This window comes from Myzus persicae, unplaced genomic scaffold (assembly GCF_001856785.1).
Source record: "Myzus persicae strain clone G006 unplaced genomic scaffold, MPER_G0061.0, whole genome shotgun sequence".
NCBI lineage: Eukaryota > Metazoa > Arthropoda > Insecta > Hemiptera > Aphididae > Myzus > Myzus persicae.
Window position 1 is genome coordinate 296,187 of NW_019100680.1, and position 16,880 is coordinate 313,066.

The window sequence follows — 16,880 nt, forward strand, 5'->3', positions numbered from 1 at the left end:
CGCCGTCTGAGAAAATTAGTATCATTATTATTGGGATGATTAGCCGGTGTCTCATCGTAATATCGTTGATTTCGGTTTAAAGGTGTTTAATCAAGTTTTTATTTGTAACCAAAAACGTAAAATAAAAATCATTGCTCTGAGAATAAACCAAGATTGATAATATATTACAATAACCAATATCATATTTAAATTACTCTTTAAGTGCCATGAAATAAATTACATTCCGTACATTTCCACCTCAAGGCCGTACAATTATTGGACCAAAGTGAAATTATTATTATACTTTCCCAATATTAGTAATATAAATTTATTCAACTGGCTTACCTTTTGAATGTCTATATCTAAATTTAAATTTAACTAAAATGTAATATAAAATCAATAGTCTGTAAATTATTTATTTTCTTTTAATTTAACGTTGACTAATATTAGGTCTAATATTAGGTCAAGGGTGCGTCATATCGACTCTATAATTTTCATGTATGAGCCTTTATTTGGAAAAGCCATACGTATTAGTAACTCAAAGACCATTATTCGCTCTGCACCATTTAAGTCATCGTGAATGTAGGTACATATTTCCAAAAATAATTCAATATCATTATGATTATAAACAAAATACATAGTAAATGTTATCAAACTTTGATTAACGTAGCTGCATCACTGATGTTTCTCATTTAAAAAAACAATTCTGTCTTTGAAAAATGTAATTTCCTTTACTAGTTTCATATAAACATATATTTCAAAAATTAAATATGACATTTTTTTTCAGTAATAAAAAAATTGCTATAAAAAATAATGAAAAAAAAACTAAGTTTTTTAAATATTTTATTGAGCAAATAATAATAAATACAAAGACTTCAATACGAAATAGATTTAATAACTTCATCAAAAGAATATTACTATTATTAAAATAATTGTTGAAGGTATTATTTATTATTATTATTGTTTTTATACTACACCTAAGGTTAGGTTAAAAAACTAATCAACACAAATGTTTGAGTTTAATATTTCATTCAATGAAAACATGATTGAGAATACATATTAAGTATAAAGACAAATTAATTTTTTTTAACTACCTATCAATAAAGTCAAACCATGTACAAAAAGATATCATTTTTACTTTACAATAGCTGTAATATTTATTGATATATTTCCATGATTATCAACATTTTAATTAAAATCAGCGACTTTAGACGATTGAACCATTTGATTCAGGATTAAATTCACTACCAAAATCATTATAATCAGTGTTATCCAAAAATGATAGAATAACATTAGAATCCGTTTCGGAATAATTTGAATAAAATTAACCCAGATGTGTTATAAGTTATAACAACTAATGTAATATTTCCACCCAAAATAAAAGAATTTTCTCAATATTTCCGTAAAACATGGTTATATTTCATCATGTTACAATAATAGCGTTGTTCAATACCAATTAATGTTTTTGATTTGTTGCCTTTGGTAAGAATAAAAGACTTGAAAGTCACTTATACATATGAATATAAAACGAGGTATTCGTTAACTTTAAGCAATTAAAAAAACAATTTTACATGACATTTTTTCAACGAAATTCGGTTTCAAAGAAAAAACTACGGTATATTGAGAAAAACACAGCCAGAATCACGGAGAAACCGTGATACACGATGACATGTTTTTAAAAATACGTCTGGTAGCCAACGTGGTGAAAAAAGGTGTATTTAATTAATGATTGACTTTAACAGAAGAAAAAACGGATAAACAAAAGCAATACACAGAGTTGACGCACTTCTAATATAATTTATTGTTTAAAGTGTATTTCGTTTGTACCATTGTTTTTTTTTTTTTTTTGTTCCTTTGATGTATCCGTGAAAGTTTATTGGAAATAGTGTTAAAAGCTTTCATAAACTATGACAAAAGAAAAAAAACTTTTAATTGAATTATTCTTGTACAGTTACTCGATAAGTTCCATAGAACACACCAAACATTTATACAATCGAATATAAATTTTAATTTTTAACTTCAATAGTTTATCCATCAAGTATTTTCTCGTATGTACAAGAGTAATACTTACAAGAGTATACAGTTTTTTCTTCTTGGCTATGGTGTGGACATACACATCTATAATACATTTATTGGTTTTCTCTCAGAAATGTACCAGTACCATTAATATTGAAAATAATATGTAGAATGCTGAAATGACTTTTATATTGCAAGGGACTTAAAATCAAAAAGTTTCTGAAAGGCGAGTAATATATTACTCAGTTTGAACAATTATATTTAAACCGTACTGTCCTCAAATCAGCGTTTGTCTTTAAATAAGTAGTAGATGCAAATCATACAAAAATATAAAGGAGGCTTAAGCACCCAGCAGATTTTATGGGAAACAAATGCTCTTCAAATATAGTTTACAGTAACAAATCAGTGTCGTTTGATATCTCTATTAATAAATTAAAATAAATCATAGATTTAAATCAATTACAAAATTGTGTGCAGACAAATTATTTGTATTCATTAATAAGTATTATTTATACTAGAAATGTAATTACAATGCAGGTATAGTGTACACCTGGTTTCATCATAGTTATTTAAAATAGTTCCATTACCAATGATTATATATTTTTCGATGTGAGAATGGATAATTACGATAGTCTATATTGCCTCGTAGTCGTACATACCCAATATTTTTTTAATTATGATATGAGATAATCACAGGATTCAAATCTTATATTAAAAAGTAGGATGCTATTCATCCTTAGACCTTAGCATCCTTGTGATTATTTGCATCGATTTGTGTAATAATTAAATTTAATAAATTATCAAATACAGTGCTAAAAATGTCATTGTATTAATTGCTAAATACTATTAAAATGTATAGGTAGTTAAAGAGAAATTGTACAAATCATTTTAACAGATTTAATGTGTGCATTCTAGTGAAAACATAATTTAGTAAGTAATTACTGTTTATAATAATATGATGGTATTTATATTTTAATTTCAATATCTATGATTAAAATGTTTTATTTGAACACGGGTAGATAATATCAATATTACTACCGAACTGTGCATTTTTCTAAATGTTTACATATAAAGATTTCATGGAATAACATTTAATTTTTTACAAATCATTTATCATAATGATGTAGCTGAATGCGTGAACGTTCTACGAAATTTAGAATGAATTTATGTGAATGAATATGAAATATAATTGAAATCATACTTCAAGTCATTCTCAGTATACAAATTCTCTAACGATTTATATTAATTTAGTTGAATCATATGTGTTTTCATATTTCATTAAAAAAATAGTATTTAAATAACTAATAAGATACGAATGCAAATAAATATTATGTACTAAACAAATACGTTATAACTAAAATCGTTTGATATTCATCAACAAAAAAATCATTATTAATTGTGAAGTTTTTATACTGTTAGTATTTTTTCTTTCTTTGCCAGTTTTTAAACGATATAGGGTGATTTACCGAGCATACTCACCCACATTTTTCTCATTTACCTTTAATAATAAATTAATTCAAATTCAGATTTTTGGAATTTGAAAATAATATACTTATAACAAATATATTTTTTAATATTTTGAGACTTTTTTGTATAAGGAATTTACAGTTGTTAAACAAACATGTGTTTTTTTTAAATTAATGAGACCCTCTCTTTCTTACTGTACATTCTTTAGTGGATATTTTTTTAGGTGTAGTACGTAGATACCATGAGTAGCTTTACATATATTAAAATGTTAGGTGCCTATACTAAGGATAATAGTCTTTAATAATAGTTGCATAATAAAATATAAAATTAATGTAATATCTGATCTGGTATTTATTGTAATTTGACCATTTTCACTAATTATAAATATTAATAGATAATATTATTTGATAAAATTTTCAAATTACCTCCGTTCTCATATCTTTTAAATCCATTAATAGATAATGTATTATATTATATTATATTTTATTTTATTTTATAATTAATAATGTATTCTTAGTACACAAAGTTATATGACACCAAAATTATGATACGCCGTATACATTTTCTAAAAAATATCCGCTAAACAATCTACTGCATAAATTTATGTTTCTATTTTGAAAACATATCAAGTTGGAGTAAACATAGAACTTCTTGAGTAGTAAAAAAATCTCAAAAGTTTTAGAATATGGTCTTTGAGTACAATTATTAATCGTAAAAATCAGATTTTCGATAACTGCATGATTGAAGAAAAATGGCGGAAATATGATTACTGAATCACTCTGTACACTACACATTTAAGTATTAAATATTTATTATAATATGATGCAGTATACTACTCTTATACAATATAATTTAAATAATTTGAAGAATAATACTACAAATAATACTGACTTCTTATATATTCGTATCACGGTATAATATTATGTTCAACAAACCCTATATCGAACTTAACCGTACTGAATTGTTTTCATAGGATAAATATATTTAAATACCGTGCCACCATTTTCCTAGTATGTACAACGACGAGACCGTGGCTGTATGGGGATTAAATTGCAATAATGGTGCAATTCGCGTTATCATTAAAAGTGCTTTACAAAGCTATTATTATGTGGATAATTTAATTCAAACATTTGTACAGGGACAGCGATACGTGCAAATTACAATTTTAATTTCGTCCGCGACAAACAATTATAATATAACACACGCGCACTGGAAAACGCAACGAGTGTAACGATCATTACTACTCATATTAGTCCTACAACGATGACGATCAAAACGAACGTTTTGACAATCGTCTCATCATCGAACCGTTAATCGTCATCGTGTGAGATTCGTTGTTCTTGACAAATCACTCAGTTGGATTATATCATGTATATATATTGCAACGATGATTTCCTGTACGTTTGTTGTCGATGATTCGCCGACTTGTTTGGACGATTGCTTACACAATGATATATGCGCAAAGGTAAAATCGCGATGATACAACACTGCAGTGCAATTGTCGTGGGTAGGGTTTCACTCAATTTAACCTCCACCCCGGTGTAGTGTAAGTCATCCTCGGTCTCCACGCACCGAGACGGGGACCTGCGAATTATTTTCATGTGGGCTGACTGCGAGGCGAGGCATTTGATCAACTCCCCCCCCTCCCCCGGCTGTGTGTAGGTATATAGGTCACGCGTGGAATCCGCGTTCTCCGTGTAACTATTTCGGCGTGATAACTATTTCGACAATTCCACGGACGAACAAATGATTTGGCGACCGTGACGAACGGTACGCGGAGGGGTGTTGGTCCTGAGACATGCGATATATTATATGTATGCAGAGACATCGACGACTATGAACGGAGGGGGGCGCGGAAAGTCGGAAAGACGACTTCGGGACGAGTGACGGAGAGAGGGAGAGACGCGCTGCAGAAAGGGGACAGGAGAGACGCGTAACTTTTGCAACAAAAGTGTCTATCCTCAATGGAACTCATAAGTTTCCAAATGGAACACCCCGGGACTTCCAATGATTACGTTATCATTGCTGCCGTATTCGCCATATGTTCTAAAAACAGTTATAACGTCGTTAGATTATCTTTCGCGCTAAACTTATATATAGCTCCGAAACAGCTAGGTATAGTAGAGTCGCGCTTTAACAACTTTCGATAACACTGTCACACTATAATATTAAGTCAGAGCCCGTCTAACAAAATGCATTTTTGGTACCTAGTTGAGAAAAGACACTTTCGAAATTCGATTTTAATTTTTGCTTTTTTTACGTACCTATCAAATTCTTAAAAACCATTACCACTTGTGTTTAAGGAGCTCATGATATCGGTTACAACATTAACGTGTCTCTACTTAACGAATTAAAAGCATTAGGTTAATTTAAATTTAAATGAAAAACTGAGGACATATATTTTATACACGTGTCTAAAACCATCGATTATCAATCTCAAAATATTCAACCGCAATAATAATATCTTAATCGAACATATTGAATGAAAATTCTTTATTTTAATGTAGAAATCCATGATTCGAGGGCGTGAAATTAAATTCACGTCATAACTTGTACGTTTCACATGAATCAATAAATAATTGACGGATTCATTTTTAAGTTTTGTCTGGTATTGAAACTGCCCCAAATAATAAATAATGTGTTAAGTGTTAAGTTGGGTAAAATTTTTGATTTGAAATACTTCACTAGGTATTTATTTACAGCTATAAGGTTATACAATGACTTAAAAACAATACGAAAATATTGTTGTTCATGTATGTTTAAATTAAACGGATTTTAATCATCGTATAGCGTTATTTATTTAACTCGATTACACTGTCAATGATTTGGTCCCTTGTTTCTTAAGTCGGGAAGGATTAACCATCTTAGCTTAAATGCAACATCAAGTTTCCAAGGGCCACTTATAAAGCACTTTACTAATTTCCATCAGCTCATATCGTTTTTCAGAAGTGATTGTTTATTATAGAATTCAAATCATATACCACAACTAAGTACAAAATGTTAAGAGTCATATGAAACGAGACAGGTTTCGATACCAGCTACTATCTATATAAATATTTTCTATTTTATTTTATTGTTTTGAGACTTCCTTTCGAAATAAAATTCAAATAGTATGACATATAATAATTAAATATAATATTTATCATAATTAAAAGACTTTATATCATGCATCATTTTTTTCCTATTTTCAGAAAAAAATTTTAAAAATGCGACCGCATTTCATCTTTGTCTGGCTACCTACTTATTATTCTGGTAATTTTATCGATTTGTGAAATGTAGGTGCATGTGTAGAAATGTATTATACTGTTTGCCCCTATTAAACATCCAAAACTATCTCAATACAGAGTATTGCCCAACGAATATAAAATTTCAACGTCATGTGAACTGACAAAAGAAACGATGTGTGGAATAAAAACGTATGTCGAAGACATGTTGACTTGAAATGTTTTTTTACATTAGTATTAAGTTTGTGATGAGAGTGTTTGTTTTCTGTTTTATTTTTTTATCATTTTCCATCAAAGAAAAACAAGAATAAACAAACGAATAAACACGTCGAAGCATATATACAGACAAACACTATATTTATTTTGTAAAATATTATTCCGCTTACTCGCGTTGTCAGGAGTTCGTGTTATATTATTATTGTATGGCAGTTGTAGGTACGAATAGTCTCAACTATATACGATGTGTACCAAGACGTCAATAAATTTTAATTGATCTTAATATCCACTAGAAGAAAACAATTTCCATTTCCAAAACATAACGTTAAAGAACAATCATAAATTACCGATCAGAATAACATACATTGGTCTCCTAAAACCACACCACACATCGTTTCTTAAATTGTTTTATAAATTTTTAGTGAACATATTATAGCAATAACCGGCTGATCTTATAGCAGCGATGTGTTTATTTTATCGGTTCACTAACTCAGTGAAACCAAACCAATTTTATTTACCTTAAACACTTAACCATATAACATTTAATTGATATATATTTTATTCTGTTGCTACCGGCATCGACACGTTAGAATCATTATATAAACAACGAGTTTAATCAATTTTCGATTAAAAGTTTAAACTAACGTATTTATTTAACAATATGGTCAATGACTTAACATTTCTGGATGTACATTCAACATTGCACCAGACCCTTTGAATTCTTCTCACCATATACCTTGATCGGGACGCATATTAAAGAAACATGAAATGTGTATGTGTCAATTAATTTATAATATCAAATATCTGTATATTATTTTGTGCCTAGACTATGTTGTTTTGATAAAATCAATTATTTATTTTTATAAAGATAATTTTCATGAAAAAAGTGCTCGTCTCAAGCCAAATATCTAAATTGTACGACTGTGTAAACTTTTCATTGAATTTTCATGAAAAAAAACCTATTTATAAAATATGAATTCAATCGATCGATTAGGAATTGAATGAACAATGCTAATCAGTCAATACCATTATGGCTCAATATTATAATACATTTTAATATCGAACATAGCACACTCGTTTAATTCAATTTACTAATTTATAATGATTTTTAAGATAATACAAATAACACAAACACAGTAGTAGCACTTCAGTTCTTTTTAAAATTCAAAGTTTGCTTTCCTGGTGGTATCCATTAGAACTATACTTTTGATGTATATCTATTGAACGACAATAATATAAAATAGAGCAGGGTACCTATATTACAGTTGGTTCTATAAAATTGTCCTAATTTACTCGGTTGTGTAGTATAATATAAACACAAAAATAATAATATGTTAAATAGCTGTGGGTAAGCCGAAACATTTTTTCCACAACGGCTGCAATTAATTCATTCGATCATTATGGCCGATATATTTTTGTTATATTTTTAAACAGATCGAACGAAAATACGTCGTTCTTGATATTTGTGCTTATAATCGTTTACCATTAATTTCAAATAAAAAGAGAAAACGATTTTTGTAATTTTTTTTTACAGCCCTTATATTTTATCAAAACCAATAACTTACGCATTTATCACTTGAGCCATTAACGGTTACTCATAGCAGTTATGATTTTAATAATAAAAACTGATTTAGATATATCGAAAATTAACGTGAAATGCAAAAATAATAAATGAAAAACTACTAATAACCATACAGCTGTACATTGAAATGATTAAAAAATGAATATATATTTCCAGAATAGTGATTTAGCTGTGTATGTGATTATTTCATTGTTCCGTGACCCTAAAGGTTGCCAAAAATTACTTTGATCTTTCGCTGATATATGAAGGATACAAACAATAATATTATATTATAGCTGCAATAGCTTCTGTAAAGTCCATTTTAAATGGTCAGCATAATTTACCAATAATAAATCTGTACATATAAACATTACAATCAGTATTATTAATAATACTTTTCAAATGCATTGAGAATACGTATTAAATACTTGGTGTTATTTGTATTTGAAATAAGCATTCGAATAATATATTTCTAAAGTATTTATACTTTATGTAATACCTACTTTTTTGTAGTATTGAAAATGTTTGTACCTTGATCACAAATGTATACTTAGAATAATTCATGGATATTTAAATTAAATAATTATTAAATACATTATTTAATTGGTCGAACAATAAAATTGAAGATATTACATACCTAATATATCTTCATATTAAAGGTAGATAAGCATTTAGGGTACCATGTCATCTGCGTCTTTAATAAAACCTTAAAAATTCTTAGAAGAGTTATAAAATATTATTTTAAAATTCTTATATATGAAACAAAAATATTGTTTGTTGAAATACGATAGTAAAGAGAAAAAAAATATTCAGTATTCTGGAATACAAAGAAGAAGTATTTTGAAAGTATTTAAAATGCACTTGTCAAAAAGTATTTGAAGAGAATTTTAAATACTAAAAAATATTTAAATACGAGTATTCGAGTACTTAACAATGCTAATTATAATATAGCAGTCGTATACGTTTTGTAGAATAAGTTACCGAAAATATATCAAGTTGGTATGTACCTACTAATCATATTATAACGATTCAAACTTTTAGTGCACCTGTATTATAATACTATGTTATACAATTTTTAATTACATTTAAAAAACACAGAAATAAAAAATAATATCAAAATATGTGCATAGAACTTAAAAAAATGAAAATAATTTGTTGTAATAGTCAATGATTTATGACTTAAAAGAAGGGAAGGAAAAACTATATTTTTTCTCTACTTAAATAAAGCGATTACAAAAAATAATCTGAATCAGACGGTGCACCTTCAAAATATCTCTTGTTCAAAATATCCCCCGTTAAAAACATCCCCGTTTCAAATATCCCAACTAAAAATATCCAATGTACAAAATATCCCCAATAATATTATCCCTTAATTTTGTTTAAAATTACAAATTAGAACCACTGTTTAACTTCACGTAAACTACGTTGATCATACTAACATACACACATTATGTATATCATAGTATATAATGTATATCAGTAGAATTCAATATAATAATCATTTATGATTATCTAATTTTAGATATCTTTATATTAAGCTGCGTAATCAGGTACTATTAGAACTTGTAATAAGAATACCTGTATTTTGTTGAAATAATAAAAATGATAAGATAAGTCTCACACAAACAATGCCGTTGAAGGGTGACAACACGCCTTTAATGGATCTCTAAAAATTAATGTTAATTTTAAGATAATATGGTACATTGTACAAATACAATAAACAATTTAACTAAAGTTTATAAAATTATTTTTAAAAAATAAGAAAATATAAATATGAATTAAGAGATAATATTATTACTGGAGATATTTGTAACGGGGATATTTTCAACGTAGGATATTTGTAATGGGGATATTTTTAACGGGGGATATTTTGAACAGGGGATATTTTGATGCATGCGATATTTTGAGGGGGAACCGAATCAGACGATCCTTCTAAAAACAATCCTCATTACTGAGTTCAGTGCAGTGCCGTCATGAGTCGGTCGCGATTATAATATTATGGTTATACGGCTGAATTGTTGTTTCGTCCAAATCGACAATACGTCCAATAAAACTCGGCATTCCTTTCTCGGGCGAATTGACGTAGTGTATCGGCAAGGGGTGAAGGGTGTTGTGCAACAATCGTTGTTATTGGTTTTTTTCGTAGGGCCCGACCCGCGCATCTTGTTCCCCGCCGATGTGTTCAAACGTTTTTCCAGGAAAATTAATAAAAAAAAAATCACACATCTGTCATTATGTAATCTGCATGATAATATAACGATTCAAATGTTCAAAGCGTTTGAATTCATTTATACAACAATAACAATATGTTTCGGGCAAATGGAAATCAGGTACTGTGCATGCCTCCCGGTCTTAGTCGTGGCCAGAGATGGAAAATATTATTTTTATTGTCCAGTCATGATTATTGTGCACGATGACCATGATATTGACCATATTAGTATGTGGACAAACTAAACGAATCTTTGATGTGAAAAAAACACTTATTGAAACACGCAAAATTAAGGTTGCCAATATTACAGACAAGATGTCGATTTATAAAAACTATAAGTACCCTATTAAAATATATTGTTAAATATTATTAATTATGATTTAAACCTTCATTATTCAAAATAAACATTATTATCGTTAAAAAGTATTTTTACATTTTCAAATATACATTATAATTATTATTATTAAAAAAAAAAAAAAATGGAATGTGAGGTTCTTTAAAATGTATGATAGTAAAATACGATTGCAACTTGCAAGCAAATATAATTTGATGATAGAGATAAAGTGCACTGCCTACCAAATGCATCCAAATATACATTATCTAGCCAGTCATAATAGATGAAAAAAAATTGAATGAAAACAAATTATTTATAAAAATCATTGCTGATAAATCGAAATAATAATAAGTATGGTTGATAACTAAATTCGGCCGATTTTTAAATCTAAAATCGTTTTATTTTAGTGACCGGGACAGTATATTGTTATTGCAACCTGTATGATTATTAACTTTAGTATACTATATTCAAACCTGTCATATGTGCAGGGTTCTGGACGGAGTTCCAATAAATTGATCGTAATAATATTATGTGCTGCAGTGATTTTGAAACCATATAAAATATTTTCACAAGCCTTATCCTGCCAATTATATGGACAAGTATATCACTTCTATACTACAGCAGTATATGCCCGTAAAATAATATTCAAAAAACTAGTGAAAGCATAATACGTTTCGGCGATGAATCGCACCCGAAAAATATACGAATAACACACGCTTTTCTCTTTATATATAATTTATACCAAACTACATTTTTCCCTCCACGAACGCGGGATCCGATGGAAATAATTATGTCGCCCCGTAGAAATAACGTCGACGCATAAATAACTTTACCGAACATTCCGGCAGAAACGTTATTTTCGCCGAGTTTTAAGTATTTATTAACGACTCGCAGTTTGAGAATTCGGTCACGTAGCGCGGTGAGGCACACACATTATAATATACACACACACACCTACCCACATATTATATGTATATAGTGTATACACACTCGCACACACATATACATATATGTGGTGCGCGTGAAAATAATATTTTGATTACGAAAAGTGAAATGAACATGTGTCGTCGTCGTCCTATTGACTATATATTATGTATATCCGCTAAGTTCCTTCTGTAGCATTCGTACGGAGAGAATATTTTAAATCCTCACGTGCCCACACGTATGTAGACATTACATAATATTATGAACGTCGACGAGTCGTTTATTTTCCGTCGTCTTAATAGAGACTCGTCGAGAATAAATTAAAAACGGGGTATTAGGTATTATATTGCGCCGCTATATGACCTGACAACAATTTGTAACGCCAACTAATTTGTTCGCTCGTTCGATCCGACTTAGAATTTCACTTAGTATTGACGTGCGTCGCAGGCGCCTACTATTGAAATTAAATTCTTCGCATTATATTTTTGCCCGCTTACAATATTTTATGTTAATCTCGATCAATTTATCCGATTTGGAAAAAGTTGAAAACGAGTGATTATAGCGGCATTTTGTGTGGTTATGCTAAGGCTCTTGAATTCTGTTTTTGCGGAAAACATATCACGAAAAATATCGATTACAATTAAATACTTAATAATATGAAAAGTAGGTCTATATGAATGTATATATTATAACCTAATAAAATATCATGCAAAAAACAATATAAGAGGTTTCATAAAATATAAAGAAATGAGAGACATGACTGACATAATATGTAAAGAATGGCAGCTGCACAATGAAAAGTTTTGTTTTCATCCCTACCTAGTGTTGTTCGAAATCATATTATATATTATTAATACATAGAAGTGCACTTTTGTTATTATTTAATGTTTAAAAAAGGAACGCATATTGTCATTCGCTGATTTAACGCATTAACATTGAAATATAAAATGGGTATGAATATTGCATTGGGATTTTACAGGAACGAGTGAATTTCGAAATAATGAGTAGAGAGTGTGTCGAGGCAAACTAACTGCATATTATATTATTATTGTAGTGTACACTTGCAGTTGCATTTTCAACCAACTCCGGGCGTTTTCGATTTGCGCTTCCTCCGTGTACTGTTTTTTAAACTCTTTCGTTGTCGTCGCAAATTATAATAGGAATGTAGGTAAGTAGCTAGGTAGGTAGGTACTCGTCGACCAAAATACAACCACAATTTTTCATCAATATTATAAATTAAGGTTATGTTCTAGATGACGAAATCCTTATACTGTTATGTTAACACAAACAGTCTGATAACTTATAAACATTAACAACTTAATAATTAAAAATGTTTACATTTTCATTATATTCAAATGCATGTAATATTTTCAAACCTTAACACTTTGCATTTACGTTTTAAATTTTTAATATCATTTTGGAAAATCTAACTCAAATACTACTTAATACAAATTGTCATTAAATCATGAATACTATTAAGATATTAATTATTTTATGGTTTATTTATTTTAATATTCATAAGCTTTTTCAACGTTTGTCTTTTATTACAGATTTTAATAAAGACAATAAGCTATATATCTAGGTACTTTTTAAATTATTTTCATAATTTAAGAAGTTGCATCGTTAAAATTTTATTTCCATTCAATCTAAATAAAAATAGTATAAGCTTTTAACGTCAAAAGTAATAATCAATTTAATGATAAACAATACATTTTTTAAAAAAACAGTATTATGAATTACAATTAAATATTTTTTATTAGTTTATTCAAATACAAACGATAATATTTCGAAATGGAGAGCACTTTATCTTTCCAAATCTACAGTATCTGCTTTTTGGAATAAAAGAAAAATATTTTTAAATAAATAACTAAGTAGCAAATATTTAATCAAGATCGGTTAATGTTTCAACAAAAGTAGGTTTACAGATTCAAAATGTGAACTTTGAAGTAAACAACATTAATAAACATTGATAGCTCCGTCGTTCCGCTCGAGATTAAATTTTGGGTGGAATACAAATATTGAAATTAAAAAGAAAAATGTAGGACTTTGTAAAAAAAACTATCTATTACGAAAACTATTTCAATTATTCAAACTGCTGTAGCTATAGCCTGATTCATTTCAAAGGTTTCGCCGTCTATAAATTACATGGTCGATAGATTTTACAAGGAAAAAATGATATCAACATATATTTAATTTATTTAAGCTTTTATTTATTTTTTTGATAAAAATGGTTAGACTTTAATTTGGTTTAAACTCTACAAAACAACATGAGGTATGTACTAAATAGATACACTGAGAATACGCAGGAAAACAAACAATTGAGTGAATGATTAATTCATAGTACCTATATTATAATAATATGAAGTATGAACTCTGTTGTATAATAATGTTTTCGAAACAACAAAATTTCTATGGTTTTTTTAAACTTATGGTTTGGAAAGATAATGGCGGCGGAATACCACAAAAAACAAGTCATTTGCTGATTTACTGCTATTATATTGCATAACCAGAGTGCCGTTTTAAAATTAGTTTTTCTTTCTTTAGACGTACCTGTTGTTAACCTTGAACTTGGCAGTAACATCAACGGCAGCGCTATACAAGAAGGCATGGACGTATATTTTGAATGTAACATCAAATCCAACCCATGGGTGTACAGAGTGACTTGGAGACACAATGTAAGTAAATTGGTGTGGTATTTAAATTGTCATAATAAAAATAATAGTACATACTAATAATACTATATAATAAAGCTATATATTTTTTTTAAATTAAGTACCTACTATCAATATCTGTATTATCTATGAATTATATCTTTATAAATATATTTAACCGCATCGTTATTTTTTGTCGATGGGTTTTCATATTCAATATTTCGATATTTTTTTTTCATTTTTCAAAAAATATATATATAATACTATCACCAATGTTTTACTTTAAATAGAAATAGAACAGTAAATATATCACACTCAAATATCCAACATGTTATGATGTAAAGAAAGCATGTCTAGTTGTAAGAATTATTAAATTCGAAAACGTCGAATGCTAGTTTTTGTGACAATAAATTACATATAACAATATAAAACAACAGTTAATATTTAAAATCATCATTCATCGCATACTAGATTTATGTATCGGAGATACAAATACTTAAATTGAAGGTATTTTAACTTTCTAGACACATACAAAAATATATAATACTGCAAGGTAATGTGTACTGTATATTTATGCATATTTATAGTTTGAATATTGATGCAAAGTAAACAAACCATAACAATCATGATTGTTAATAATATTTTATTCAATCGTATGGAGATAGTTATAATATGTTCTCTTGATATAAATACCACTACGAAAATTATGAAGTGAGTTTCATTTAACGTGATTACATTGCTGGTATCTACAACAGGTCACATGATGCGGTTTGATTGAGTATATAAATCATGTATATTTAACTATTTACTATTCATTATTTCAAACATAAAATATATACAAATTTGATATCAATAAAACTTATATACATATTAGAAAATCATTAGAACAAAAATATAGAACAAGAAAAAAAACTGAAAACAGTTGGTTGAATTTCAACATATTATATTTTCATACTTTATTTTCAATATCAGTATGAAAACAAAAAACTTAAAATGTAAAGAGTAGCTTTTATTTGATGCTATATTATTACTAATCGTGGCACCTGCAACAATAAAGAATAACTAAAAAATGTGTGAAATTTCACAACAGTTATTATGTTATTATAATATTATTACAATCAGATCTTATCATGATTATATTAAAATCTATGAAAATAATATAACTTATCCGCTGCACAGTAGCTCTAATAATACCTAAGTCGATTTCTCAGTAGTATTAAAATGAAACTACCATGTAGCAAACTTCCATATTTTTGAGAAAAAATTCAAATTTTAACCAAATTTATTTTGTTATAACTTATATTTAATGAAATACTCTGTAATTCGACTTTTTTCTTTTTGTTCCCCTTGAGATTTCGTAGTGGTAGTATGGAAGTTTTACTGCCGTTACGATAATATTTACTTACCCACCTATTTCTTTTATTATTTAAATAAACGATAAATTATATTGACCAGTGAGCTCATTAAGAGGAATTTACTGTATTATTGATATCCAGTAGGACACGGGCGTTTCCTAAACACATCGCATGCATAGAACCGAACAGGTTTGGTCGGCAACCAAACGTTTTAATTTCAATGTATATTAAAAGTATATTAATCTATATATTATCATACTTACAATCGTGTTTGGTACACACAGGGAAAACTGCTGAACAACAACCCGGCCGCCGGCACGATTGTCAGCAATCAGAGTTTGGTCTTGCAAAAGGTTTCCCGGAGCCGCGCCGGCATTTACACGTGCGTCGGTAGCAATCAGGAGGGCGACGGTGAAAGCAATTCAGTGCCATTGGACATTAAATGTGAGTATGAACGATAACACGATAATATTATAACATAGGTACTGTATGGTTACCTCTGTAACCCGAGTACGTTTTGAATCGCAGTCTTTAAATGGTTTGATTCTCAGTTTTCAGTCGCACTATATACTATGTAATATAGAGGCTTATAAATTAAATTTAAAAATTATATTTAAAAAAAGGATATCATCTGTTTTGGATTTTGATGAAAGTTTAAAATGTATGCGAGATAATCAAACAATTCATAATATTAGATACCCAGTATTTGTATATTATTAGTATCAGCCGACAATTTAGTCTAATCGATTCGTTGGCATCGAGTTCGGTTGGGACCTGTCAAGCAATACTGAAGAAGAGCTCTCGTTGCAGCAACACTTCACACGACTGCTTGTCTCACACTATTAATTTATATCAAATTAAGACTTATACGGAAATCAGACAACGACGGTATGCGTATATTAATGAGCGTCTAACGGTTCGTTTGCTCGATATTTTGTAAAGCA

General features: G+C 28.7%; 1 protein-coding gene across 1 annotated transcript in view; it reads left to right on the forward strand.

The window, feature by feature from the left end:
* The window catches only part of LOC111040726 (nephrin-like), a 155,111-nt gene that overhangs the window by 110,786 nt on the left and 27,445 nt on the right, over positions 1–16,880 (forward strand). Inside the window, exons 7-8 of the mRNA XM_022324738.1 lie at positions 14,475–14,605; positions 16,221–16,380. Coding sequence (XP_022180430.1) covers positions 14,475–14,605; positions 16,221–16,380 — 291 coding nt within the window. The remainder of the gene's footprint in view (positions 1–14,474; positions 14,606–16,220; positions 16,381–16,880) is intronic.